We start from the raw sequence: 26,814 nt of genomic DNA, 5'->3' as shown, positions 1-26,814 counted from the left end.
AAGATGAAGAATTCCACAAACCAGAGTATGAACTACTGGGAATCTTACATGTATCTACTCTGGATGATTAAATACAGAGCTTCCCAGTTTGTCTTGCAGACATCCTTAAAATTATTTTTGAGAAGGTCACATATGCATTCACTTTACAAAGAAAATAATTCTAGAACTAAGGCTCGTTATAGAATAATCCATAGTTATAAAACAAAATATTTTGTTACTTCAACTTAATAAATCAATATTTACCAAGTATCTACCACACACCAGGTAAAGAGCTAGCTGCTAAACTAGTGCAGGAAGATTAAGGAGACAAGACTGGTTCCCTCCAGGTATTCAGAGTTCAATAAGTAAGACACATAAGTAAACATATGTTTATACAGAGCATTTGTGGGAACAGTTGAAGAAGTCAACTGTAAGGGAACCAGGGTACATTTCCAAGCAGAAAGGACATGTAAGCTGCAATGATGACCAGTTTAAGTCACAAAAAGAGAATATTAGGCACGAAGGGAAGAGCAAACAGCCCTCAAGCCTGAAAGAACAAGTGTGTGTCCAAGAATATCTGGCAGAGCTAGAGAGGAGGGTGGCCGGAGGGGAAAGATACGGTCATCAGAGCTGAAGCTTTAAAGTGAATCAGATCAGTTTGGACTTAACCTGTAGTCATCAGCATATTTTTCTAGGGAGTGATGAGATCAGTTTTAGACTTCAGATAGCTCTATCAGCGTCCCCTGGCCACGCTAACAATTACCACAAACTTGGTGGCTTAAAACAACAAAAATTTAGTCCTTCATAATTTTGGAGACCAGAAATCCAAACTCACCTTCAGTGGACCAAAGGCACAGGGCTGGCAGGACCACCATCCATCTGGGGGCACTAGGGGAGAACACATTCCTTGTGTCTTCCAGCTCTGGGGGCTGCCTGCACTCCTGGGCCTGTGGCTGCATCACTCTATGGCAGAAGTATCTTGCTGACATTCAGGTCCCACACAGATAGATCATCTATGATCATCTCCTCATCTCAAAATCCTTAATCACATCGGCCAAGATCTTTTTTTCCAAAAAAAGGTTACAGGTTTCCAGGAATAGAAGGTGAACCTTTTCATGGGGGAGCCATTTTTCAGCCTCCCACACCTGACAACATGACGGCTGGTGGGGACAAAGACTAGAAGCAGCCAAACCTGTTAGATGAGTACCATCCTGGTCTCTGGGGCCCAAGGGAGGGGGAGGTGAACTAAGGCACTGTCAGGGAGGACCGGGGGGAGGGCCAGGCCAAAGGGAAAAAAGATGACTTCCACATCTGTCATTTTCACAGTGGGAAGATGCTGTTGCTGTTCGCAAAGATGAGGAATGCAGAAGGCGGCAGAACATGGTACCAAAGAGATGGGGATCCTAAATATGTCATTATCCTCCACAACCAACCAGTCTTCAAATGCAGTCATTTTGGCCTTAAAAATATATCCCAAAATTTCATTCACTCAAATATCTGAACTCCTAATGCATGCCAGACTCGATACTAGTCGCCAGGCATGCAGAGTTCCTCATGGAACATACTATCTGGTGGATGGGCAGGGCTGACAAAAAACAAATAATTGTACAGAATTTCAACTACGGGAAAATGGTGCAGGGAGCCTGCAAGTGGGGATATGATCAAGTCAACAAAGTTGACTTGGCTTCCCTGAGGAAGACCCTGACCCCTGAACAAAGGTCAGAAGGATATGCGTTCACTAAAGCAATAAAGGGAGAGAACTGAAACCTTCCATTCTCACTTAAATTGCTTTTATTCAAATTTGTCATCTCTCATCTAGGACACTAGAACCCCGAATCAATCTTTACTCCTACAACACAAATACTCTACTAGAATGTGAACTCCTGAGTAGGGACCACATCTTATTTTCTTTGAATTCCCAATTCTTAGTATAATATAATCATAAGAATTCTACAACATTTACTTAAAAAAATATATGAATCTTTATAAAACACTACTCCAATGCCCCTCTAATAATTATGTCTATTGGCTCTCCACCACCTATATGCTAAAATTCAAATTCTTCAGCACAAACTTATCATAAGACTCATTACCAGCTGGTCCTAAATTACCTTCTTGGCTTCATCTCATCACTACTTCTCAGCACCCCGAACACTCACCCCTGCGTTGGCCACACCACATTTCATGAGGTTTCTGAAAACAATTTTTCTTTATCTCTGCATGTGCTGTCCTCTTACACAAAGAATATTCTACCCTGTCACATCCGTCTGGAGAACTCCTTACTGACTCTTCAAAACACTCCTCAAATGTAATGCTTTGTCCAACATTCTCAAGCAGTTAGCAGCCTCTCTTAATTTCTGTAACGCTCCTGACATACCATTTGGTAGTACTCATTAACTTGTTCAACAAATATTTATCGAGCACCCCTTTCTTTGTTAAGCACTATCCTGGAGGCTGGGAATGTATCAGTGATCTAAACACACAAAATCCCACCCTCACTGAGGAGCCTACATTCTAACTGTAGGAGATCAACAAACAAATGAATATTATGTGAAAGGTGCCTTTTTTTTTTAAGGGCAAAAAAAGGGGAGGGGATGAAAACTGATAAAGTGAAGGTCTTTCTGAGCAGAAGAATGAAGTAAGGGAGCAAATACTGTAGATATCTGGAATAAGAGTTCCAGGCAGAGGGAATAATGAAAAGCAAAGGTCTAACCAGTATAAAAAGACTGAGATCATACCATGCATATTTTCAGACCACAACGCTATGAAACTTGAAGTCAATCATAAGAAAAAATTTGCAAAGATTGCAAATACAGGGAGGTTAAAGAGGAGTTTCTTGGTGACAAACAATGGCCTCAGATGGCACAGGATGGAGAAGGTATGAGAAGTTGTAGGTGACGTAAGCATGGAAGCCATATGTGAAAGCAACGGACCACAGACATGGAGTAGGACCGCTGGGCCACCACAGGGCACAACGTGGACTTTAGCGGCCATGGGCTTACAGCCAGACATGCTGGTGTGGCCCTGGATAGGTCTCCAGCCTCACCTAGTCCCTTGAGGACTGGGGCTAGAAGGGGGAGAGGGATGGTACAGCATTCTGCCAGCTGAGGACAACGCAGGCAGAGAAAGGCAGGGAACTGATCCCATGTTGCCCCAAGCAAGCTAGGCCTCAAAGGAAGGACATGAGGGTACACGTGGAGTGAATGGTGGGGTAAAGATGGAGATGATGTGGGGCACCCAGGTGGCTCAGTCAGTTAAGCGTCTGCCTTCAGCTCAGGTCATGATCCCAGGGTCCTGAGATTGAGCTCCGCATCGGACTCCCTGCTTGGCAGGGGAGTCTGCTTCTCCCTCTCCTTCCCTCCCTGCTCGTGCATGCATGTGTGCTCTAAGTAAATAAAATCTTTTTTTAAAAAAATGGAGATGATGTGGTGCAGTCAAGACAATGTTGGGATCAAGGTTTCTGAGAGAGTGGGTCCAAAGATGGGAGACAGGTGTCAAACTGTGGGCCATACAAAACAGGATGGTGTTGAAATAGTTCCTGAGAAAGGCAAACTTGAAGGTCCCATGTCAGAGCGAGCAGCTGGGGTGGGCTGGCTGACTGTGAACCCCCCAGATTGAGGGACCGGGCCTTACCTACCTTGGTATCGCTGGGCCTAACAAAGCACGTGGCACACAACGGGCACTCAATAGTTGTGTCTGCTTAATGCAATCCTCTCAATGCTAAGGACGGTACAAAATGTATGTGGCTTACAATAAATATTTAATGGAGACATCAATCTAGTCAACATTTCAGAAAACGAAGATGGGCCCAGAAGGTCAAGCCAAAACTGAAAGGATAAATTACATTCAGCAGTGTTTATCAACAATACATAGACAATGTAAGTAAGCTGCTGGATAGTTGTTTAATGCTACAAGCACAAAACTAGATGAAGAGTCCCTGCCACTCATCGGATTTTCTCCAGAATATTTCTTCATGTTACAAATGGAAGGTGTTTAATAACAGCCATATTCTGTGGTACTCAATTTGCTATCATGTCAACTAATTAATATGTTTTGTACTGGGCAGTAGCGAAAATAGAAAAGTTAATACAAGGTCTCTGTCTATAAGGGAAATGTAGTGTTGCTGAGGAGATAAGGAAGGAATGCACAAAAAGTTACATAACCAGAAAAAGAGCAAGAACAAGGTAGTATGGCTAATTCTCAGCAAAAGGGGAGGGGGCAACAAGAGAGAAGTGAGTGCTCGGAATACAGAGGTGGGTGGTATTGCCAGGCCCTAGACAGGTGCAGACAACAGTAAAGACACACAGAACATGGCCAGATAAGAAATGGGCAGCTACTTCAAAAATAAACTGCAGAAGGAGACAATAGTGACCACTCTGATCAGATCCTGTGTCTTCTAGATGTAAAATGTCAGTGCGGATGGTATCACTTGTTCTCCACTATGACCTCTAGTACTTACTGGATTAACCTTTACTTGACATAGGTCGTAACTGGTCCCATGTTACTCCCCTCCAGAAGAAACCAAAATCGTTACATTACCACTTTCCATTTTGAGAGTTTTGACTTAAAAAGACCTGAGCACCCACCCTTGCAACTGCTGAGAAATGCTAAAACTGGCTTCAATTTCATGACATAACTATCGGTTTGGCTAGTCTACACTATTGGATTGTATGCATTATTCATGCACATTTCGACAAAAATAGCATTAAGAGGAAAACCTAGCAAGAAAGTCTTTGTTGAGCAACTGATCTCAACATGTTTCTAAAAAGGAAAGTGAACAGACAGTAAGAAAACCAATATATTTTGAAGTTATAATATCCAAAAGGCAGGAATTTTGGTGAAACTGCTATCTCCATCAGAGCAATTCTAAACAATAACAGCCACAAAATTATTTAACTGGTAACAAATGTTTCAAAAATAATTCCTTAGATTATCAGAGATTCGCCAAGCCAAGCAACCTGAATTGTCCCTCCCCTTAGCTACTTTTTCACTCACTCCACCCCGCACCCCGCTCTCTGTGAGCAGGTCTCATAGCCCCAACCAGACTGTAAATTGCTCCAGAACAAATTTTATGTTTTAGCACCACCTCACCCCGGCCACTCCCCGTCTGCCATCCGTCCTCTCCTCCATGGAATTCAGAGTGGATGGAGCGCACACACTGTATGAGATCAGCAAGCACTACTGATTTTCTTGTGCTTGCACTGAATACCAATATATTTTTAGGGAGGACAGAAATATCAGTGGCATTTGTTCAAAACCTGCGTTCAACATTTAGAGAGGGACTCAGGGATTTAGGGAGAAGGGTAACCAGCACAGTACCATGAAGAGGTGTCAGCGAGGGAGCACAAAAGAAGAACTGGTCAATTCTGCCACGCGGAGTCAGCAAAGACTGCTCCGGGGAGGAGGGGATTTAGAGGTGTTTGAGAGCTCTGGTAGGAGAAGAGGGCAGCAATCCAGTAAAAGTGGAACAGAAAGGGTAGGAATATGAAGAAGGACCCACTCTCTTCTTCCCTTAAGTGGCTCTTTCTATTATTTCTATACTTCATTTGCTTGCAGAACAGTTTTTTTCCACAGAACCAGTTTCCCTTTAATTTCTCCTTGTATCTTGTTGCTTCAGTGTGCATGACTGGCTCAGCCCCCAGTGTACCAGGAAGTGATCACTTTATAGTAAGACCCGCAATTTCACTCAGCATAACCATTTCATTTCTTTTCTTAAACACACATACATACACTTACACACACAAAATTAGATGTTGCTCCTTTTAAATCATGTTACACAACAGAATTCAACCAAATTGTGAATTAGAAATCTATCTGCTTCACGCAATTTTATGACATCTTTAGTCACTGAGCATACTTGAAAAATAATGTAAAAATGATCAGGCGATCCCACAGCGCTGGAAAAATTAGTCTATACTGTACGCTTGCATCAAGGTCTTGTCTCACCCGCTGTATTAGATTTTCATTGATCCTGCTTAACTGCAAAAACCTAAAGGGACATAAGAGAAAAGTAGCTAAGGGAAAACAGGAAGTCACATGGCCTTTAAGTCTAAACAAATAAAATTATCCTGTTATTTTAAAGGAAGTAACAGAAGTTGTAAGCAACTTTAAAAAAGAAGATTAAACATTTAGTCAAAATAATTTACCAATATTTTAAGAGGAGAATCTTTAAAAGTATTTTTACATCTTTCAAATATTAGCTTGGGTTTATCTTTTACTATGAGTCAGCAATTAAAAATAAGCTGTGACTGAAGTATAGGTTCGCATATGTTTTCTTGGTCTTATTTAACTCCACATCTAGTGGCCTGCTGTCCCTAGCATGCTTCAGGGCTGGAGGAAGGCTGAGGTGGCTACTGCAGTAAGTCAAGGGAGTAAGGAGACAAGACCGATTTGAGGGCACAGGCAGAACGTGGATGTCAAGAGCCTTGAAGCCCTGTTAAGGAGTCTGACTTTTATTCTCAGTGCAGTGAGAAGCCACCGCAGGATTTTAGGCAGGGGAATGCAATGAGGGGACTGTCTACAAAGTGTCACTGTGGTGGTGTATACAGAGTGAACTTCAGGAGGGCAAGGCTGGAAGCATGGTAGTTAAAAGGCTGGACATGAGTGGGTCTGGCCCACGTGATAATGAGAGCTCAGTGTGCCGGATGCTGTTTTAAGTATAAATATTTATCACGGTAAGCTCATGACCCATTTGCAGATGAAGAAATGAGGCACAGAAAAGTGAAGTAACTTTCCAAAGGATATAGGAATTGGTAGAGCCATAATTTATCAACAGCCTCCAGCCCCAGCACCTACCTTTTAACCCTATAGTAAGAGAACATACATGGCTTTGAGGTATGATTTTAAGATAGAATGGACAAGCTTTGGGCTGGGTTTCATGGATGTGGCACATCAATGTCACAAACTGCTCCTAGGTTTCTGGCTTTAGAAGAGGAAGGAGGTGCCATTTACCAAAATGAGGCAAACTCCAGGAGGAAGAGGAGGAGGAGGATCTAGGAGAAAGATCAAAAATTCATTTATTTATCGAGCTGATAGCTGAGTATGTAAGTCTCTAACAAGAGGTCAGGGTTAGAGATGTAAATTTGGGAACTGTGGTGGTCAGACTAATGGTCCCCCAAACATGTCCATGTCGTAACCTCCAGAACCCTGTGGATATATTACCTGACATCATAAGAGGACTCTGCAGATGTGACTGAGTTAAGGACCTTGCGATGGGGAGGTTACCCTGGATTACCTGGGTGGGCCCCCTATAATCCCTAAGGTCCTTGAGAAAAAGTAAAGGAGAAAAGTCAGAGTCAGAGAGAGAGAGAGAGCCTGGAAGATGTCACACTGCTGGCTTTGAGGATGGAGGATGCGGCCTCAAGTCAATAGATGCAGGTAGTCTCTAAAAACTAAAAAAGGAAAGGAAATAGATTCTCTCCCAGAGCCTTCAGAAGAAACACAGTTCTAACCAAGACCTTGACTTTGGGACTTCTGAACTCCCCGACTCTAAGAAAACAAATCTGCACTGTTCAAGCACATTCATGGTAATTTGCTATAGTAGCAACAGGAAACTAGTACAGGAATTTTAAGTTAGTATTTAAAATGATGTGGTATTGAAAGGGAAGGTGGAAGAACAAGAACCAAACAGAAGTTCTTGAGAGGGTACAAGGACATGGGTACATGAACGAATGAGGAGGGGATGGCTTTCACTAAGGAAGGACATTTCTTCTTTTGTGACAGAAAGGAAGAAGGAAGCAGGAAAGGAGGCTGATGTGCAAAGATTGTAGTGAGATGAAGTCATTCCCAAATGATGGCTTTTATGATCTTAATGAATTATATGGCTAGGTCATTAGCAGCCCAAGGCTTGAACCCAGGGCATCGGACTCTTAACTTTAATGAAATTATACACTTCATCAAATGATTTTCAAGATTTCTAGTAGGAAATAGTAGGAGTGGCCACAGAAAGGGAACTCTGTGCAGGCAAATACAACACAACTCAGGTGAGTCATTCAGGGCAGGAAGGAGCAAAGGCATGGCACCTGTCCCTCTCTTTCATTTCTACAATCATGGTAGAACACGCTGATTGACCTAGACATTTGCACTCAGCCTCAGGATCCTTCTCAACACAGCAAACCATAAAGCAGCAAGTACTGCAAACCAATCTGAATTGGCACTTGAGCTGTGATGTATGTGCCAGTCCTTACTTGGGGACTACAGTTTTTATCTTTTCCTCCCAGAGGAGATGATTTTGGAGAGTGTTTTGAGTGCTAAAATATGACTGAGAAGCAGAAAGATGACAGTAGGTGCTAAATGTCTATCAAAAAGAGAATGATCAAGAAAATAGTGGTGAATCATATCCCAGACTTTTACACAACCTTTAAAAAGACTGAGCCCAAAGATGAATCATGGAACACTACATCAAAAACTAATGATGTAATGTGTGGTAATTAACATAATAAAGTAAAAAAAATTTTTTTAAATCTTTTTTAATAAAAAAAATAGAAAGAATGAGCTAGAGTTGTACTACCGATGGGAAAGATTTCCAAGTTATGTTGTTACATGAAAATGCAGATCCGGAACAACCATACAGCTACTTCCACTCCCGACTCACAACAAAACAGCCGTACAAACACGTATGGGGGACTGCTTTAAAAAGGCCCGAAAGAGAATGGATCAGGCTGTCACTAAGAACTTCCAAGGAAGAGTGCATAATTAGGATAAGGGATGAATGGAAAACTTCACTGGGTAATGCATGTATTTTCACATTGAATTATTTATAACAATTTTTCTTAATGAACATTAAATTTAAAAAACAAAAAAGAACATAAAAGATGAGCTGAAGTGGGGCGCCTGGGTGGCTCAGATGGTTAAGCGTCTGCCTTCGGCTCAGGTCATGATCCCAGGGTCCTGGGATCGAGCCCCACATAGGGCTCCTGGCTCAACGGGGAGCCTACTTCTCCCTCTGCCTCTCTCCCTGCTCATGCTCTCTCTCTCTCTCTGTAACTCTGTGTCTCAAATGAATAAATAAAAAATCTTAAAAAAAAAAAAAAAAAAAAGATGAGCTGAAGTGTCTGGGCTCTTTTATATTCAGACCCCTTTGCATTTAATCCTATGATCCTTCTAGTGACCTTCCTTTTTGGATGCCCCAAACGGAAGGAATACAGAAGATAACACTACTGGACTTGGCACAGGGCAGGTGTGAAAAAATGTTTGTAGCCTCCAATGTCACACCCCCCTTCCCCCAACCTCCCTCACTCATGTTAAATACTTCCTTTGCCCTGTCACTCATCCCACTGCTTTCAAATCCTAGCTTTACTTTCTCTTCCCAGTGAGTCACTCTTTCACAAATGCCTTATCTAAGTGACATCATCATCAGTATAATCTTTTCTCTATTCTAAAATCTGGCTATTAAAATTACTTTTCCCATTCTTTTGATTATATCATACTTCCCACAATAAAGGTCCTATTAGCTCTGTTTATCTTATATAACACATCTCTTCTCCAAAAGCCCACCAAACAATCATTTTCCCTGACTTAGATGATCACACTGTTTTCATTTCCTCAACCCGATCTTCTTTAGTTCTCAGTTCTATTACCTCTCACTGTGCTTCCTTTAATCTCCTACTTTGAATGTGATCCTTTCACTCCCTATTCACCGGGGTCTCTTGCCTCCATGGTCAAGTTATGTAAGACCAGTAACTGCGTACATCCATCTATTCTGCAAGAACTTGATTTCCTCACATAAGAGAGTTGTTCTCAGCCTCACTCATCTCCAGCCACTCCCCCCACCCACACCTACCTCGAAAACTCTGAAGTAAATTTCTCAAAGGTCAAAACTACTTAGTGGGCCATCCCCTCCCCCAAGTCATTTAGCTCCCCCACATACGTCTATTTTTGGAGCACCTAGTATGCATCAGGCCCGGTCCTAAACACAGTTTAAGCATAGAAACTCATTTAATCCTGACTCAGCCTGTTGAAATGGATATACTTATCCCCATTTTAAATATGTGTCAACACAGAACCTGAGAGGTCACAGAACTTGTCCAAGGTCACACAGCCAGCTAATGTCAGGCAGGATTCCAATTTAGACAATGGAGTCCATGCTCATCAGTTTGTCAGTTTTTTGGCATGTATTTCTGAGGCAAAATTAAGCACTTTTCTCTGCTCCAGTCACACTATGGTCTCACTCTACTTTGGCACTCAGCATACTGTACTGTAACCACATGTTACTCATCTGTATCCTTGAGGATACAGAGTACTCTCTGATGACAGTAACTGTCCCTTTCTCTATCCTTAGACATGTAATAGCACCCGGAACTAGGAGGTATTTAATGGTCACTGAATAAAGGAAAAAAAATCAAATTCATGAGTTTTAACAGCACTCCCTCTCTAGCCTAGCAGACACCATCAATGCAGGCAGACCCATTTTCAACTTTCAGGCTCCTGCCTCAAGAACACAACATGAAAGATCATTTGGGGACCGGTAGTGCTACCTCTCAGCTGCTTGGTCCAGGACACTGCAGGTGACATCTACTCTCAGCAGACATTTAGGTGGTGGGCTTCAATTCAATTCACCAACAACACAGAAGGCAGGATGCTAGAGTTACCTGACAGCGCATCATAGAACTCGTCCTCACTGAGGATGCTGCGAGGTGGTGAGCCTTCAGCCAGAGACCGTTCTAATTCATGATGCTCGGTGGCCAGAGTCTCCAGTGCTTCTGACAAAATTTTGTTTTTTTCTTGCTCCTGCTCCAATTTAAAATTCCTCACCTAGAACAAAACAGATATACAAGAAAAGACTTCAGAGTGACAGGAGCCACAGACTTATGCGTGAAGGATATAAAATTTATCTGCTTTTGATCCAGTTCAAACGCAACATCAGAAATGAAAACAGTCATGTTATATACACGCATGTATGAATGAGCACACTTACTAAGCCAATTCTGTTCTTCCTGTGGGGCCTTTTCTTACAACAGCCCTAGCTAATGAAAACAGATTAAGACTAGCAAATTTGGCTCAAAGGATCAAGATTCTAGTATAAGAACATGAGTCAATTCAGAAATCATAAAATTTTTTAAAAACACAGTTCTCTCTCAACATTAATCATGAGATTAAGTTAGTTAGAACAAAATAATTAAAACCATTCTGAGTATTAAAACATGTACCACATCAAAGCATTAAGATATAATTGGGCCACCTGGGTGGCTCAGTCGGTTAAGTGTCCGACTCTTTTGATTTTGGCTCAGGTCACGATCTAAGGGTGGTGAGATCAAGCCCCGAGTTGGGCTCGCACTCAGTGGGGAGTCTGCTCAAGATTCTCTCCCCCACTCTGTGCCGCCCACCCTGCCCGCCCACCCTGCTCACACTCTCCCTTATTAAAAAAAAAATTTTTTTTTAAAGCCTAAGATATAATCCTCTAGTTTACTTCCAAAATAGCTGATACGTGAAAGGAAATGAGTGGCCAGGCAATGACATTTGACTTCAATTTTTCAATTCCATATTTTGGTTATGGTTCCATATTTTACCTTGAATTTCGTACACTAGCAACAACAACAAAAAGATTATAAACAAGGCAAAGACTGGTTTCGTTTTTCATCTTTTAATGAAATGATCTATTCATCCCACCTAATTCAAGAGCATCTCAAACTTTAGTTAACGAACACCTCCTAAAATTTCAGCAAGCTGACCCTCCCTCCTACAAAATAGCAGGTGCTAGATTTGGTGCGGACAGTTTCACCTGTCTTGGTATAAGAACTCTAGGAATCACAACTTTTCTGTAATCTCCCTCAACTTCCAGAAAAGAGATCTACCATTACCCACTGTGCAATCTCAGAAGTCTTGTGTTCTTTAGCTGCTTCACCTAAAAATTAGATTTTTAGACAAAGGTGGAATCCTCTACCAGTAGTCTTCAACTTTTTTTTTTTTTTTTTAACTTTAGCGAAGCAGACTCTTTCTCAAAAATAACCCCAACACAGGAAACAGATGTTTTAAAAAGGTGCGCTGGCTAACACTGGTACAATCAGGAGCACTATGGCTTTCTCTCCCCCCCATCCAAAGTGGGGACTGTTCCAACAGGGGACTCCACAACCTCCTCCAGGTGGAAGTTCTGATGGGTCCTGGAAGCCACAGAACTCAGCTGCTCTTTAAATTAGTTTCTCTGCTGAATCTAACCCTTTCCCCTCCTGACACTCCCTGGCACCTTCTCCTCCCTGTAGTTCTGACTCCAGAGTCCTTTGTGGCCCTGAGTTGCTGAGAACCGCACACCAGGTTCAACACTGAGAGTCCTGGACATAACTTAAAAATAAAGCCTTAATGAAATGCTACGTTCATAAATGAGAGTAAAACCTTTATTATCTTGGGAATAGTTCCAGTCCTCAGGCACCTTAGTGTTTATGCTTACAGCAATGAGGTTATTATTAGACCTGTGATCACGAAATAAGAATAGCAATGAATGGTAAATCAGCAAAGACATGCAAAACTGAAAAAAAAAACATATAATTACAGTTAAGAAATTGCAAAATACTTGTAAATATTCCTATAATCTATATTTTATCTCCAGAGGAGAGAGTACTCTTATTATGGCTGGAGTCAACTAAAAAAACAAAACAAAACCCAAATTGTTCTCCATCTCATGGGTAAGACAACTCATTTGTAAACAAGGACTACAAAGTTGAGCACAATGTCCAAAACGATCCTTTCTTCAAATGGAAAAGATCTTTACAGCACTGTTATATATGTAGATTCCAAAAATACCACTGCAGGAGGATCCAAGCTCCTTCACCCCTGCCCACCTAGCTCCCTTTAGCTTTATCTTTATAGCTTTTCAAATATCAAAATGCAAATGCACTGTTGATACTGAACCTTTCAACATATGAATCAACTAAATTAACCCTTCTAGTTCACAAATACATTAGTTTTATACCTACATTCATCTAGACTTTAGAATAGTGGCAAAATAAATGATCAAGGCCCCCAAATACCATGTTCCCTCTACAAAATCTTATTCAAAATCCAAGTTATCCTTTATCCATCTAAAATAAGCACCACTTCATTTCTGCTACTTTGGACATATGTTCTTACTTGTTCTTAAGAGGAGTGAAAGGGGTGGGAAGCAGAAGAGGCTCTCACCACTATTCTAGCTCTTACCTTGTTTCTATCTCATTGACCTGACTGCACTTGTCCTTGTTTCAAGCCTAACAGGATCTTCCGCACTGAAGATCCCACTTCCTCTAAAATTACACATAAAATGGCAATTTCTTTCATCATGTACAGTGATGTATCTGAGAATAGGTATATACATCACAGAAACTACAGTAAAGAGCTCTTTATTGCTTTAGAGAAGCATCTAAGAACATACTTAACTGCCATTGATACCTTTTAGCCATTTAGAAAGATCACTGGAACAATGTAATTACAAATCCTCTACAATCTCAGTATTTCAGAAACACCAGGGGACAACCTGGCATTTAAAAATTAGTGCAGAAGCCCAACATATGTGTTTATAATTACAGAACATTTCTAGAATACGGGTGACATTTTTCAAATTAAATATAAAATTCAAATATAAAATTTATACCCTCAGCCCTGTAACTTTCCCATAACAAAAATCAACATATAACAAAGTGAACGTAAATGTCAAACTTATTAGGAATAATTTAAGGACTGAACCATCACACTCTTAATAATAAACATATACATGCTCCACCTCTGCACCACTTTAGATTCATGCATATACAAGCCTTTCCACTAGTCTTCTCAAACCACAGCAACATGATCATCTTACATCTTATTCCATTTCATGCTGGCAGGTGGAAATTCACAGTGAACACTTCCAAAGTGTTCTTCACCCAGTGAGCAGATGCCGGCTAAAGAATCAAGGGTTTCAAAAACAGTTACGTGCTAGTCAGTGCACACACATTTTATCTACTCTCATTCTATAAAGTACCCTGCTATTTCCCCATGTTCCACAGAGGTTAAGTCGGGCAGAGACAATAATTAAATCTGGCAAAAACACACTAGGTGGGGAGCAGGTGATGAGTATTCACAGAATATTGTGTCCAATTATCCAAGTACAGGTTAGGTGAGATTCTGGTCTTGATCAATCTAGTCAAGCTCTTTCAACTGGCCACACTCCCATCAGCTAAACAGCATTAGCCTTACTCTTGTTATTGGATGCATGCCTATAATAACACAGAATATATTAGCTTAACAGTGAAATACTAGACCTTGAATTTAAAACCTCTAATTTCATCTCTCAGGTAAGGAATTACATTGACAATTATTTTTGTGGCTATAGGACCAACACTATACTGACTTCAAAACTTTTTAAGAGATATGTGCTTTAGATGACTCCCTGCTATGGTCACATAGCTGTTAAAGTGGGTCTGGTCCTTTATGGTTGGTAAGGGCTCTTCTGCTCCTAGAAGACCACCTAACTGTTTCAGTGTACGAGGATGGAGCTCTCGTGTGAATGACCGTCAGAGTTACTTCTGGCATTTTTTTTTATGTCTGTTTCCAGTTATTAATTTTTTTGGCTTTTTTTTTTTTTTTTTAATGTCTGTGACCGTCAGAATTACTTCTAAATCCACAGCCAGGCTGATCACCCCCTCACCTCCAGGGTTCAGGAAAATTAAAGTTTGATCCCATGTCTGAAGCATAATCAAGTGTAATAATATATATCCTCACGACCACAGAGTATATACTTACTTTTACAGATTTACAAAGCATCTTTACACGCTTTCAAGTTTTTCACGGATTCTAATGCCCTTCTATGCTATCCCATAACGGCCTTTACAAGTGTAATGTATTTCCTTATGTTCCTGAAGACTTTTCTTCAGTCCTTTTTACTACTAAAAAAAGACACTTCTTCAAAAACAACTATGTCTCCATGACCAAAGCAGATCTGTCTGATAGACTACGGAGATGGAGGCAGGATGCGCAAGGCAGTTGTAGTGGGGGAAGAAGGACTGTATAAAGCTTGCAGATGGCCTTAAGAACTCTGGCTTTGATTTTGAGGGGAAACTGGTGGAGGGCTCCGTACAGAGGAGTAACATCATCTGATTTACATCTGAATATGATCTCTCTGGCTGACCTTGTGGAGAACCAGGGGGAAGTCAAGAGTAGAATCAACAAGATCCCTTCAGAGGCTGCTGCAACCGTCCAGGTAAGAGATGGGTAAGAACAATGAAGGTGTTCCTAAGTAGTGAGATTCTGAATTGTCTTTGTAGGAAGGCCTAAATGATTTGCTGACAGACTGCCTATGTATGGGATAGCAAAAAAAAAAAAAAAAAAAAAAAGGAATCAAGGATGATTTCACAGTTTTGGCCTAAGAACTAAAGATAGAGCCACTGTTACCTAAAATGGGAAAGACTGCAGAAGGAACAGAGACAATCAGGAATTCCGTTTCATATATGTTAAGTGTGAAATGCTATCAGACATCCAAGTGTAGGTGTCAAGCAGACAGATATCAAATCAGGTGTTCAAGGAAGAGGTCCAGGCTGGAGACAGAACTCTGGGAGTCATTTGCAAATATATTACAAACTGTAAGAGTAGAAAGAATCATTAAGGGAGAAAGTGAGGTGTAAATAGGAAGAAATCCAAAGACATACCATCTTCTGACTGGAGATGTGAAAGAACCAGCACAAGGAAACAAAAAAAGAGAGGAAGAGAGGCAGAAGGAAAACCAGGAGTGTGTGGTGTCCTGTAAGCCACGTTTCTATACTGATCAAAGATTCAAGACAGAGGGGGCAATTAATGACGTGGGAGAGACAGGAGAGAATTGCTGGAATGATGTTCTGGAGTTTGAAGAGAAATGTAGATGTGCACAAATTTAGATGGGTAGGTATGGGTTATAAAGTTTTCTTCTAACTGCTTTTGTCTCAACATGCATATGCGAAATATAGAGAATAAGAAACAAAGAGGTCATCAATTTACAGATCCCAGCATGTGATCTAAGAAGCCTCTAGTCTCTTAACGTTATACACAACATAAAAGAGTCTGTCCTGAGATTAAAAATGAGATCATTTCCAAGCCTTTCAAAGCCTCATTTACACTAACCTGGTCAACCCAAAACAGGGCAGCTGTTCATTTTCCTGTTGCTTACAGTCAATGGTCACTGGCTCTTGGCACCATTAAAAAAAAAAGGCCTTTTCTTACTGGCATTGCCATCTTCCTCAACCTGGCTCAAGACAAGACAAAAGGAAATCCCATTGGGAATTACCTCTGTGCCTCTCTGCCCTTAGGCTCTGCCTTGAGAAAGATGAGGGCCTGTATTTGGTTGTTGACTTACTGACATATTCTAAGTAAAACCACCTCAATGGAGCTTGTTAAACTGCTAATAGTTTCTGCTAATAATCTGTTAAAGTCAATTACTTCCAAGTATATCTTCAGACATTTAAATCAAGGAGGAATTTGGGGGTCACTGGCTACTCCTATGTGTAGGACAGAGCCCAATAAGTAGGCACTGAAGAAATATTTGGTAAATAAATGGGAGGTTTTTAAAAGCAAGGTGGTAACAATCCTTGGAAGAATATAAACTCAGAATATTTAATATTTATTTTTGTCAGATTGATTTAAAAATAATATCCCAGAGAAATAAAATCAATGAGACTAGTAATATATAATGTAATATAAATGTAGAACTATTTACTTCCATCGTATACTACCAACAGTAGATTCAATATATATTTACTCTACTGCCTTGTTCAGTGGTTCTGGCATTTAAAATAATTTGGTACAAGTAAGAGCTCATAAATAATTTTCTCTTCCAATTACAAAGTTGAATCATTTGACGATGATTATAACACTTACATAAGGTACATCTAAAGTCTCCACAAATATGTTTATTTTATATTCCAGAAGTAGCACTTATAGGATTATATTCCTAAAAGCACTATGCACATTTCAATGCACAATTTCCAATATATATTCTACTTTAAGGTATAATGTATTAAAAGTTTCAAAAGTTTTCATGTATCATCATGTGTACAAAAAATGCTAAATTGTCACACGTAATGGCATATATTAAACACTTTAAACAACTTTCAATGTAATGTAATAAATTGGTGTTGGCTAGATAAAAATGGTACAACTCTAAATCAGCCTATTTAATAAAGATTCTGAATTTTTTGAAGTTTTTTTAATCATGTCTTTTTAACTCTCCATCAAAATATTTGTTGATAATTGAATTCCCTACTGTTTAGAATGGTTCTTGGAGCATGCTTAAAACTAAGTATTGAAACAATATTTTTAAATGAATAAACATTAAGTTACATAGTAACAAGAGAAGTAGAGGGGGGCACTGAAGCAATGCAAAATAATTTTTCTGACTGAAGATGAAGATGTGTTGAGACATTCAAAATCTGAAAGAAGCCATCATCAGCAGGCCTACACTATGAGAAAAAAACTTAAGTCCTTCAAGCAAAAGAAAAATGATACCAGATGGAAATATTCATCTATACAAAGGAATGAAGAACACCAGAAATGGTAAACATGTGGCTAAAAAGACTTCTTATTCATTTAAAAAAATAATTTGGATAAGATCTCTTCAACTAGTATTTATATTTCAATGTTTACCAAGAAATAATTTAAGTGCAGGACCCTAAGCAGAAATGTCCTAAAAATCTCATTATTTTAGCTTCAGTATGAGTTTATTTAGGGAAAGAAAAAAAAAGAAAAAAGAAAAAGGACAATTTCATAAGCATTTGTATACACGATGGTTCTGTGTACACAGGGCTAATTTTATATCTACTACTGATAAAGTATATGCATAGCATTTCACAGTTTAAAAGGCACATTTACATACTATTAGTTCATTAAATCCGAACAACCCTATGAGGAATATATGGGTGGGTGTGTATGGATGTGTGTGTGTAAACTGAAGATTATATAAAGTTTAAGCTCCTTGCCATAGGTTATCAGAGGAGTAAGAACTGAACCAAGATCTTTTAAGTTCAAATCCCATAAGCTTTCCAATCTATGGTGTGGCAGTAACATCGCTGATGGAAATAAATGATCATAAGTCTTAGAAGCAGAGGGTTTCACTTTGGGGAGATGGGGCGGGGGGGGGGGGGGTTTGTCCAGGAAGGTAATGCTTACCGGTTTGGTGGAGCAGGAAAATGGGGGTGGGGCATGCAAAGCAGACTGACCTGGACTACAGCAAAATATTCGTTAAAACCATCACTTGGACCCCTGTCAGGGATTACATCACTGTAAAATGGCAAATTCATAAAGCAGATTAGAAACTTGGCTGAGTCCATGCCCTCCAGGAGATAGATTTCTCATTCCAAGAATGAGTAGATCTGTCCTGTTCAAAAGCTTGGCTTAAAGCCAAGGTTCTCTATCATGAAGAGTATATCTAGATCAGCTATAGGATCTGTTGGGTTTTCTTTTTTTTAATTAGTAGGCCCAGTTTTAGCCCAGACCTACTGAATCAAGACTTCCAAGAATGAACAAGGTTTGTGTACCATTACAGAAATTGCTAATTTCTCCTACTATCTGTGGGAGAATCCCAATTTGTTAGCTGGCTATATTGCCCTCCAGCTAAAAGATTATTTCTCAGTCTTTCTGGCAGCTGGGGCCATATGACTAAGTTCTGTCCACGAAGAATGAAAGCATTGTGAGGAACTCACCAGATCACCTTAAAGGAAGGGCACACTCCTATTTTTGCCCTTTACTCCTTCCTGATGACCATAATTTGATATATGGAATAGCCCCTAACATGGGAAACTGCTATACCAGGCCCAGACTGCCCACATCCTATCTTCTTTAAGGTGGAAAAAGAATCTCTAACTTCTTTAAGCTAGTATTAGGTGGCCTGGAGTTTCTTGTTTGTTTAATGCTAATACTAACATTAATACATGTAATTTTTTTTTTTCCCCAAAGCACCACAGACCATTCTGATGTGCCTCCTGGGTAAGAATTAATGACTTAGGGGGGCACCTGGGTGGCTCAGTCGTTAAGCATCTGCCTTCGGCTCGGGTCATGATCCCAGGGTTCTGGGATCGAGCCCCGCGTCGGGCTCCCTGCTCGGCGGGAGGCCTGCTTCTCCCTCTCCCACTCTCTCTGCTTGTGTTCCCTCTCTTGCTGTGTCTCCCTCTCCGTCAAATAAATAAATAAAATCTTAAAAAAAAAAAAAATACCCAAACTTCAAAACCAGAAAGGCAAATTAAAAAAAAAAAAAAAAAAAGGAATTACTGACTTAGGAGAATTTCCATTTAGCTAAAAAAATTGGGGGCGCCTGGGTGGCTCAATTGGTTAAGTGACTGCCTTCGGCTTGGGTCATGATCCCAGGGTCCTGGGATTGAGCCCCACACTGGGCTCCCTGCTCTGCAGGGGAGCCTGCTTCTCCCTTTCCTTCTGGCTGCCACACCCCCTGCTTGTGCACTCTTTCTCTGTCAAATAAGTAAAATCTTAAAAAAAAATTTACTGAACACCTACTACTCTTTCAAAGTAAGTGCTAGGGATACAAAGTAGAGTAAGAGATTGGTTAATCCAGGGAGAGATTATAGTCTGAGAAAAAGACACTTCACATTCCTACAGAGCTCATATATTAAAAATGCTAATCCAGCATTACTTCTCAAAGCTTTTCAGTGGCTCCTTATTGCCTTTGGTTAGTCTCCAAATGAAGTGTGTGTACCCATGAAATATTAGAAAGTCTTTTATATCTGTCAAAAAAATTAAGACAAATTATATATACAGATATGATATACATATATAGGATATATACACACTGATGACTGTGCCCTCACATGGTCCACATGCCACATGGCCAAGGGTAAAGTGCAGGAGGTACAGTAACTTCAAGATATTGTGATATACTACAGATTATGAGCTTGATTATGAAGATTTACAGACTATATTAACCCCCAAAATATATCCAGTATCATAAAAACCACTGCAAAGGAACTTCAGATTAAAGATAATACTAATGACATAGGGTGCCTGGGTGGCTCAGTGGGTTAGGTGTCCAACTCTTGACTTGGGCTCAGGTCATGATCTCAGGGTCCTGGGACTGAGCCCTGTGTCACTCCATGCTCAGTGGGAGTCTGCTTGAGATTCTCTCTCTCCCTCTCCCTTTGCCCTTTCCTGCTAGCCCTCTTCCAAAGGAAAAAAAAAATCAGTTAACCAGATATGAGTGGGATCATTTCTGGACTCTCTAATCTGTTGCATTGATCTGTGTGTCCTTCTTTTACCAAAACCATAGTTTCTCAATTACTATAACTTTATAGAAAGTGTTGAAATCGGGTAGTCTAAATCCTTCATTCTCTTTCAAAATTGGTTTGGCTACTATAGGTCCTTTGCATTTCTATATAAATGTTAGAATCAGTTTGTCAATTTCTACCCCAAAAAATAAATAAATAAAACGAAATGGAAAACCCTGCTGGAATTCTGCCTGGGATTACTTTACTGACTGTATAAATCAATTTGGGGAGACCAGACATCTTAACAATATTGAATCTTCTGATACAAACAGGGATATCTCTGTTTATTTAGGACTCTAGTTTCTCTCAATATATCAAAAAGAGAATAAAAACAAAATCTCTTAATGGATGTACAGACCCAAATGTAAAGCTAAAATTAGAACACTTCTGGAAGAAAACACGGGAGAAAAATCTTAGCAACCATGAGCTTGGCAAAAATTTCTTAAATAGGTCACAAAAGCCTTATATATTTATATACACGCACACATATATTCATATATATATATGAAACTTGGACATCATCAATATCAAAACTTTTTAAAGATTTTATTTATTCATGAGAGACAGAGAGAGAGAGAGAGAGAGAGAGAGAGAGAGAGAAGCAGAGGGAGAAGCAGGCTTCCCCACTGAGCAGGGAGCCCGATGCAGGACTTGATCCCAGGACCCTGGGATCATGACCTGAGCCGAAGGCAGACGCTTAACCATCTGAGCCACCCAGGCGTCCAATATCAAAACTTTTGCTTTTTAAAAGGTAATGTTAAGAGAAAGGCAAGCAAGAGACTGGGAGATAATATTTGTAAACCACATATTCAATAAAGGACTTGTATCCAGACTATATAAGGAACTCCTATAACTTAGCAATAGAATGACAACCCAATTTAAAAATGGGCAAACGACTTGAACAGACATTTCTCTAAACATACAAATGGCCAACAAGTATACAAAAAGATGCTCAACACCTTCAGTCATTAGGGAATGCAAATCATTACAACAGTGAGATACCACTTTACACCCACTAGGATGAGTTTACTTTTTTTATTTTTATTTTTTAAAAAGGAAAATAAAAGGGGGGCCTGGGTGGTGCAGTCAGTTGAGTGTCTAACTCTTGGTTTCGGCTCAGGTGGTGATTTCATTGTCATGAGATCCAGCCCCACATCAGGCTCTGCACTCAGCATGGAATCTACTTGAGTTTCTCTCTCCCTCTCCCACTCATGCTCCCTAAATAAATCTTTTAAAAAATTTAAAAAGGAAAATAATAAGTGTTGACAAGGATGTGGAAAAAATGAAGCCTTGTGCACTGCTGGTGGGAACAGAAAATGGTGCACATGCTGTGGAAAACAGTTTGGTGATTCCTCCAAAAGCTAAACCTAGACCTACCACATAACCCAGGAAATTTGTTCCAATGTATATTCCCAAAAGAACTGACACATGTTCAAACAAATACCTGTACGAAAATGTTCAAAGCAGCACTATTCCCAATAGCCAAAAGCTGGAAACCCAAATGTCCATAAACAAATGAATAAAGTGTTATATATACACAATGGAAAACTCTTCAGCTATAAAAAGGAACAAAGTACTGATGCATGCTACTATGTGCCTGAAGATTGAAAACAATATAAGTGAAAAGCCAGACATCAAAAGTTCACATATCATATGATTCATGTATGTGAAATGTTCGAACAGGCTAATCCATAGGGACAAAATATAGATTAGTCATTTTCAGGGGATGGGGAGTGATGGCTTCCTGGGTACAAGGTTCCCTTCTGAAGTGATGAAAATTGTTTTGCAAGTAGATAGAGGTAACAGTTGCACAACACTGTGACTTACTAAATGCCACTGTATTACAGCCTCAAAATAGTTACGTTTATGTTTTGTGAATTCTACTTCAATTTTTTTTAAAAAAGTAAAACTAAAAAAAAAAAAATAAAAAGCCCCACATTCATTCATTTCCCATATGACCTGGCCATTCTACTTATTCCTAGGTATTTACCTAAATGAAATATTATGTCCACAAGACACTGGTACACAAATAGCTTTATTTGCAACAGCCAAAATCTGGAAACAATCCGTACATCTGCCAACAGGTGAAAAAAACTGTACACCATGAAATGGACAACTACTCAGCAATGAAAAGGAAAAAAACTGTTGATACATGCAACATGGATGAATCTCAGAATAATTATGCTGAGTTAAAGAAGCCAAACCTCTTAGGCCTCCAAAAAAGCACGAACTGTATGATTCCATTTATGTAAAATTCTAGAAAATGCCTACCGAACCCTAGTGATAGAAAGTTGATCAATAGTGCCAGTGTACCGGGGTAGGTAGGAAAGTGGGAGGTATTCTTTATCTTGATTGGGGTGACGGTTTCACTACTGTAAACATACATCAAAACTAAGTTACACTTTAAATATGCACAGTTTACTGTACATCAGTTATACCTCAATAAAACTGTAAAAACGATACTATTTGGCAAGAGTAAGGGCATAGTGAAAAGACCACTCATATACTGATAATGGGAGTTAGAATAATTCATTTTTTATGCAAAAAGTTTCCAAAGAATACGTCTGAAAAAGAAAAATATTCATTCTGATATTACTGAAAACAACATAAGATATTAAACAGTAATGTACACTGTATTTGTGTGTTTGCAAACCCAAATAAATTAAGACATACCAAAATCCTACCAGTGGTTTGCTGGGCTCTGGTTTTTATATTTCTCTCCATATTTAACAGAAAATAGCTTTCTGTATACTCCTGTGTATCTTCCATATATCTCTCATAACTTTACAATTAGAAAAATACCTTTAAATATGTCTACTCAAGAACTGATGTTTGCATCAAATTTGCAAAAACTGGCATTGCATCAGACACAAAATGTTTGGAAGGTACTTTCCAACAGTGCAGAATGCATGGCGTTCTGAGGCATTTAGTATGAAAATCCCAACTGAGATTCTGTTAAGCACACTCCTGTCTCATTATGGTTGCAAAGCTTCTACCTAAAAACAGCTTACTCTTATATAATCACTCACCACAGATTTATATATTTTATATATCCTCGAAATAAATTTCTTTTTTCAAGATAGGCCACAAGAGTATAATCATTTTTTTAACAGCAGAGAAGTTTAATCATAATCTAAACAAAGCTTATCTTTAAAAGTTATTCATAAGTCTTCTGTAGTTGAGAGTTCTGTTGATGAAAATTAACAAAAAGTTATATATAGAAGTAACACCAAATCTATTTTAAGTGATTTTTTAAAATTTACAGTAAAATCTATTTTAAGTGTATAGCTAATGAATTTTCACAAATATATACCCCATGTAATTAGCACCATTACAAAGATATAGAGTATTTGTAGTCCCATCCCCCACCCCCAATTCTCCTGTCATTATAGTCAGTCTCCTGTTCTCCCCAACCCCAGCCTCAGCAACCACTGCTCTGATTTCTAGCACCACGCTTTAGGTTGGTCTGTTCTTGATTTCAAATAAATGGAATCATGTACAATACACTCTTTTGTGTCCGGCTTCTTTCACTAAGTATAGTGTTTTTCAGAATCACTCACGTAAGTTGCAAGTACAAGCAGCTCTCTTTCTGCTACTGCTGACCATTCCACTATACAGCTATACCTTGAGGTCCAACTCTGTTTTTTCTAATGCCTTCAGCTCGGTCTGGAAATATCGTGTATATATGGAACATTAAGTCCAGAAAGACAATAACTTTTTACAGAATTTTGATGTTTTGTTGTTTTACCAAGTGTTCATAGTTCTCAACTCAGGGCAAAAACACAAACAAAACACTAAAAATATGCTAGAATCACAATTCAGTGGGTTGTAACTCCATCTGAAGAAAACATTTTAAATACCTTAAAGCAGTGCTTTCCAAATTTTCAAGTCCTGATACAGAGAGAAAACAATCTTTGTAGGGCATATGGAAGAGACCAAGCACCTACCTGGTTTGGGACTCTGGCCATTCTAAGTTGGAAAGATAATTTATCTTAAGCTCTATACTTGGGTTAAGATTTAAAGAACAGATATTTTTATTTTAGAAACCCATTCTGGTTTTTACAGAACATAAAAATCTCATGAGCACACAAAATTGTATGTAAAATATTGATGAAGCAAACAAAATGATTTAAAAATCCCCAAAGTCCTAAAACAATGAATGTGGCTTATTTTCCCTTCAAGGGGAGCACTTAAAAATTTTTCTGTTTCCAGGGGTGCCTGGGTGTCTCAGCTGGTTAAGCATCTGCCTTCAGCTCAGGTCATGATCTCAGGGTCCTGGGATCAAGCCCTGTGTCCAGCTCCCCACGCAGCAGGGAGTCTGCTCCTCCCTCTCCCTCTGCCCCTCCCCCCCACCCCCACTCATGCTTGCGCTCTAATAAATAAATAAAATCTTTAAAAAAATTTTTTTTCCCCTGGGGCGCCTTGGTGGCTCAGTCGCTTAAGCGTCTGCCTTTGGCTCAGGTCATGATGCCAGGGTCCTGGGATCAAGTGCCACATCAGGCTCCCTGTTCAGCGGGGAAGTCTGCCTCTCCCCCCCCCATCTACCTCTCCCTGCTCGAGCTCTCTCTCACTCTCCTTCCCTCTCTAATAAAATCTTTTAAATTTTTTTCCCTTTTTTCAAATTTTTAAAAAATTGACCCAGGATGGTGAACTGGTGCCCAAGTGTCCTTTCCAAGCCCAGTATGATACAACTTCTAAGCAAAGGAGTGTCATGCTTTCAGGCAACAAATATTCACTAACCACCTACACCACACCAGACATTACAGGCTGCAGAAGACCAGCAATGAACAAAATAGACAAAAATCCCTGCACTCACAGAACTTACAGTCTACTGGGGGGAAACAAACAAGTAAAAATGTTTAGTGTGTTAGATGGCGGAAAACACTGAAAGCAAAAATGAAGCCGGGAAGGGGAAAGAAAGTCCTGGGAGACAGGATGGGCAGAGAACTCAGTGATCAGGTGCCAACTGAATTAAAGGCTAACAAAAGTAAGGGAGAGAACAAGGCAAGGACCTGGGAGAAATGTGTTCCAGGAAGGGGAACAGTGAATGTTCTGAGCAGGAAGAGGCTCCCAAGTCTGTGGGACAGGAGAGGGCCGCTGTCCTCAGAACAAAGCAGGTTGGTGGGGGCAGAGGCAGGGGGAGGGGGTGAGTATTAAGCAGAAGAGAGGCTGAGAGGTAGGGTAGCATGGCCCTTCCCACGGGGCTCTGCAGGCTACCACAGTAATGGAAACTCTTTCCCTCCAGCAGGATGGAAAGCCAAGTGAGAAATGCCATGCTCTACACTCAAACTTCATGTGGAATATTAGCTTTGTTTCTGGATGACAGTTTTAGGAAAAAAACAGAGATCGTTGAAGAATAAGAAAAGGAAGGATCTGGAAGGCCTGACAGTTGAAGGAACTTGGAGATGCTTCGCCTGGGAGAAAAGAAGAACTTACTGCTTGCTCCAAATAGCAGAGGTATTGTCACAGGGGACGGAACATACATGTTTGTGGTGTTGTAGAGTACAGACATGAATTAAAAGAAAAATGGAAAAAGCTTCACCTTAATGTAAGGTTTAACCTTCTAGTATTCTTAGCTTTCCTGCAGTGGGATAGGTGGTCCTAAGAGAAAATTCATGTATAATAGTAGTATTATCAGCAGGAAGAGCAGGAGCTAACATCCAGGTGTGTTTACTATATGTCAAAATCACAATAAATACTTGGCATACTATCTCAAATAATCCTCCCACAATCCTGTGAGGTAGGTCTTATTAACAATGAGGAAACTCAAGACTGAGATGACATGATCTGCCTAGGATCACGTAACCATTAAGTGACAGAGCTGGTATTCAAACCCGGGTCTGTGGGACTCAGGCTCCAAGCTCATAAGGACTGGAGTACACTGCCTGTCTCCCCATTGCTGACAGTGTTCACAAGCAGGTAAAATGACTGGCTAGCTGGGCAGGAAGTTGAAGAGAGGATTCTTGCAAATGGAGGAAAATTCGATGACCCCCTAAGATCCTTTTGATAATTTTGTGGTTACATTTTCCCCAGTTTTCTATTTTTTAAATTTTTCCCTTGACTTCCAGGTTTATAGAAATTTTGTCCTCCTAAACATGGCTAAAGATCAAATAATTTCCCTACAGAGTATGTTAAATTCCCTGTTCAAATGATGCTCAGGTTAATCATTTTCTGGTTTTGATATTTTACTTTTTAGTTCCCATAGACAAGTGAAGGTAGGCTTGACTTTTCTTAAGTATATCAATTTCCTTGTTTTATAATTTTTATCTGTGGTGATTCAAATATATCTTAATTTTCATTTTCCTATGCTGACTCTATAGACAAGATAAAATTCTTCTCTATTAAGCAATGATCTTTCAAAATAAAATGGCACTACATCCAAAACGAATGATGTAATGTATGGTGATTAACATAACAATAAAAAATAAAAAATAAAATAAAAAAGTCTGTTTTAAAGAATGTAAAAAAAAAATTATAATGGCAAGGCAACATCTGCTATCTAAAGTACAGAAAAATAATAAAGGTAGAATATGGATATTTAGACCTAAGCCAAGTCTTAAATCCACAGAAACCAAGGATCACCCTTGCTTTGCGCAGCTGCTTTTTCACTAACTGGAGGGGAAAAAAAAAAAGAGGGGACACCAGAGAGATT

General features: G+C 39.7%; 1 protein-coding gene across 13 annotated transcripts in view; it reads right to left on the bottom strand.

Moving 5' to 3' along the window:
- Positions 1-26,814, bottom strand: part of OSBPL1A (oxysterol binding protein like 1A) — a 231,462-nt gene that overhangs the window by 75,629 nt on the left and 129,019 nt on the right. For all 13 annotated transcript variants that reach the window (XM_025886552.2, XM_073898394.1, XM_073898392.1 and 10 more), the window contains one exon: positions 10,569-10,731. In XM_025886552.2, coding sequence (XP_025742337.1) covers positions 10,569-10,731 — 163 coding nt within the window. The remainder of the gene's footprint in view (positions 1-10,568; positions 10,732-26,814) is intronic.

Source organism: Callorhinus ursinus, unplaced genomic scaffold (genome assembly GCF_003265705.2).
Source record: "Callorhinus ursinus isolate GAN/ISIS: 27379988/994484 unplaced genomic scaffold, GSC_fseal_2.0 scaffold11, whole genome shotgun sequence".
Taxonomy (NCBI): Eukaryota; Metazoa; Chordata; class Mammalia; order Carnivora; family Otariidae; genus Callorhinus; species Callorhinus ursinus.
This window is presented reverse-complemented; position numbering and strand designations above follow the sequence as displayed.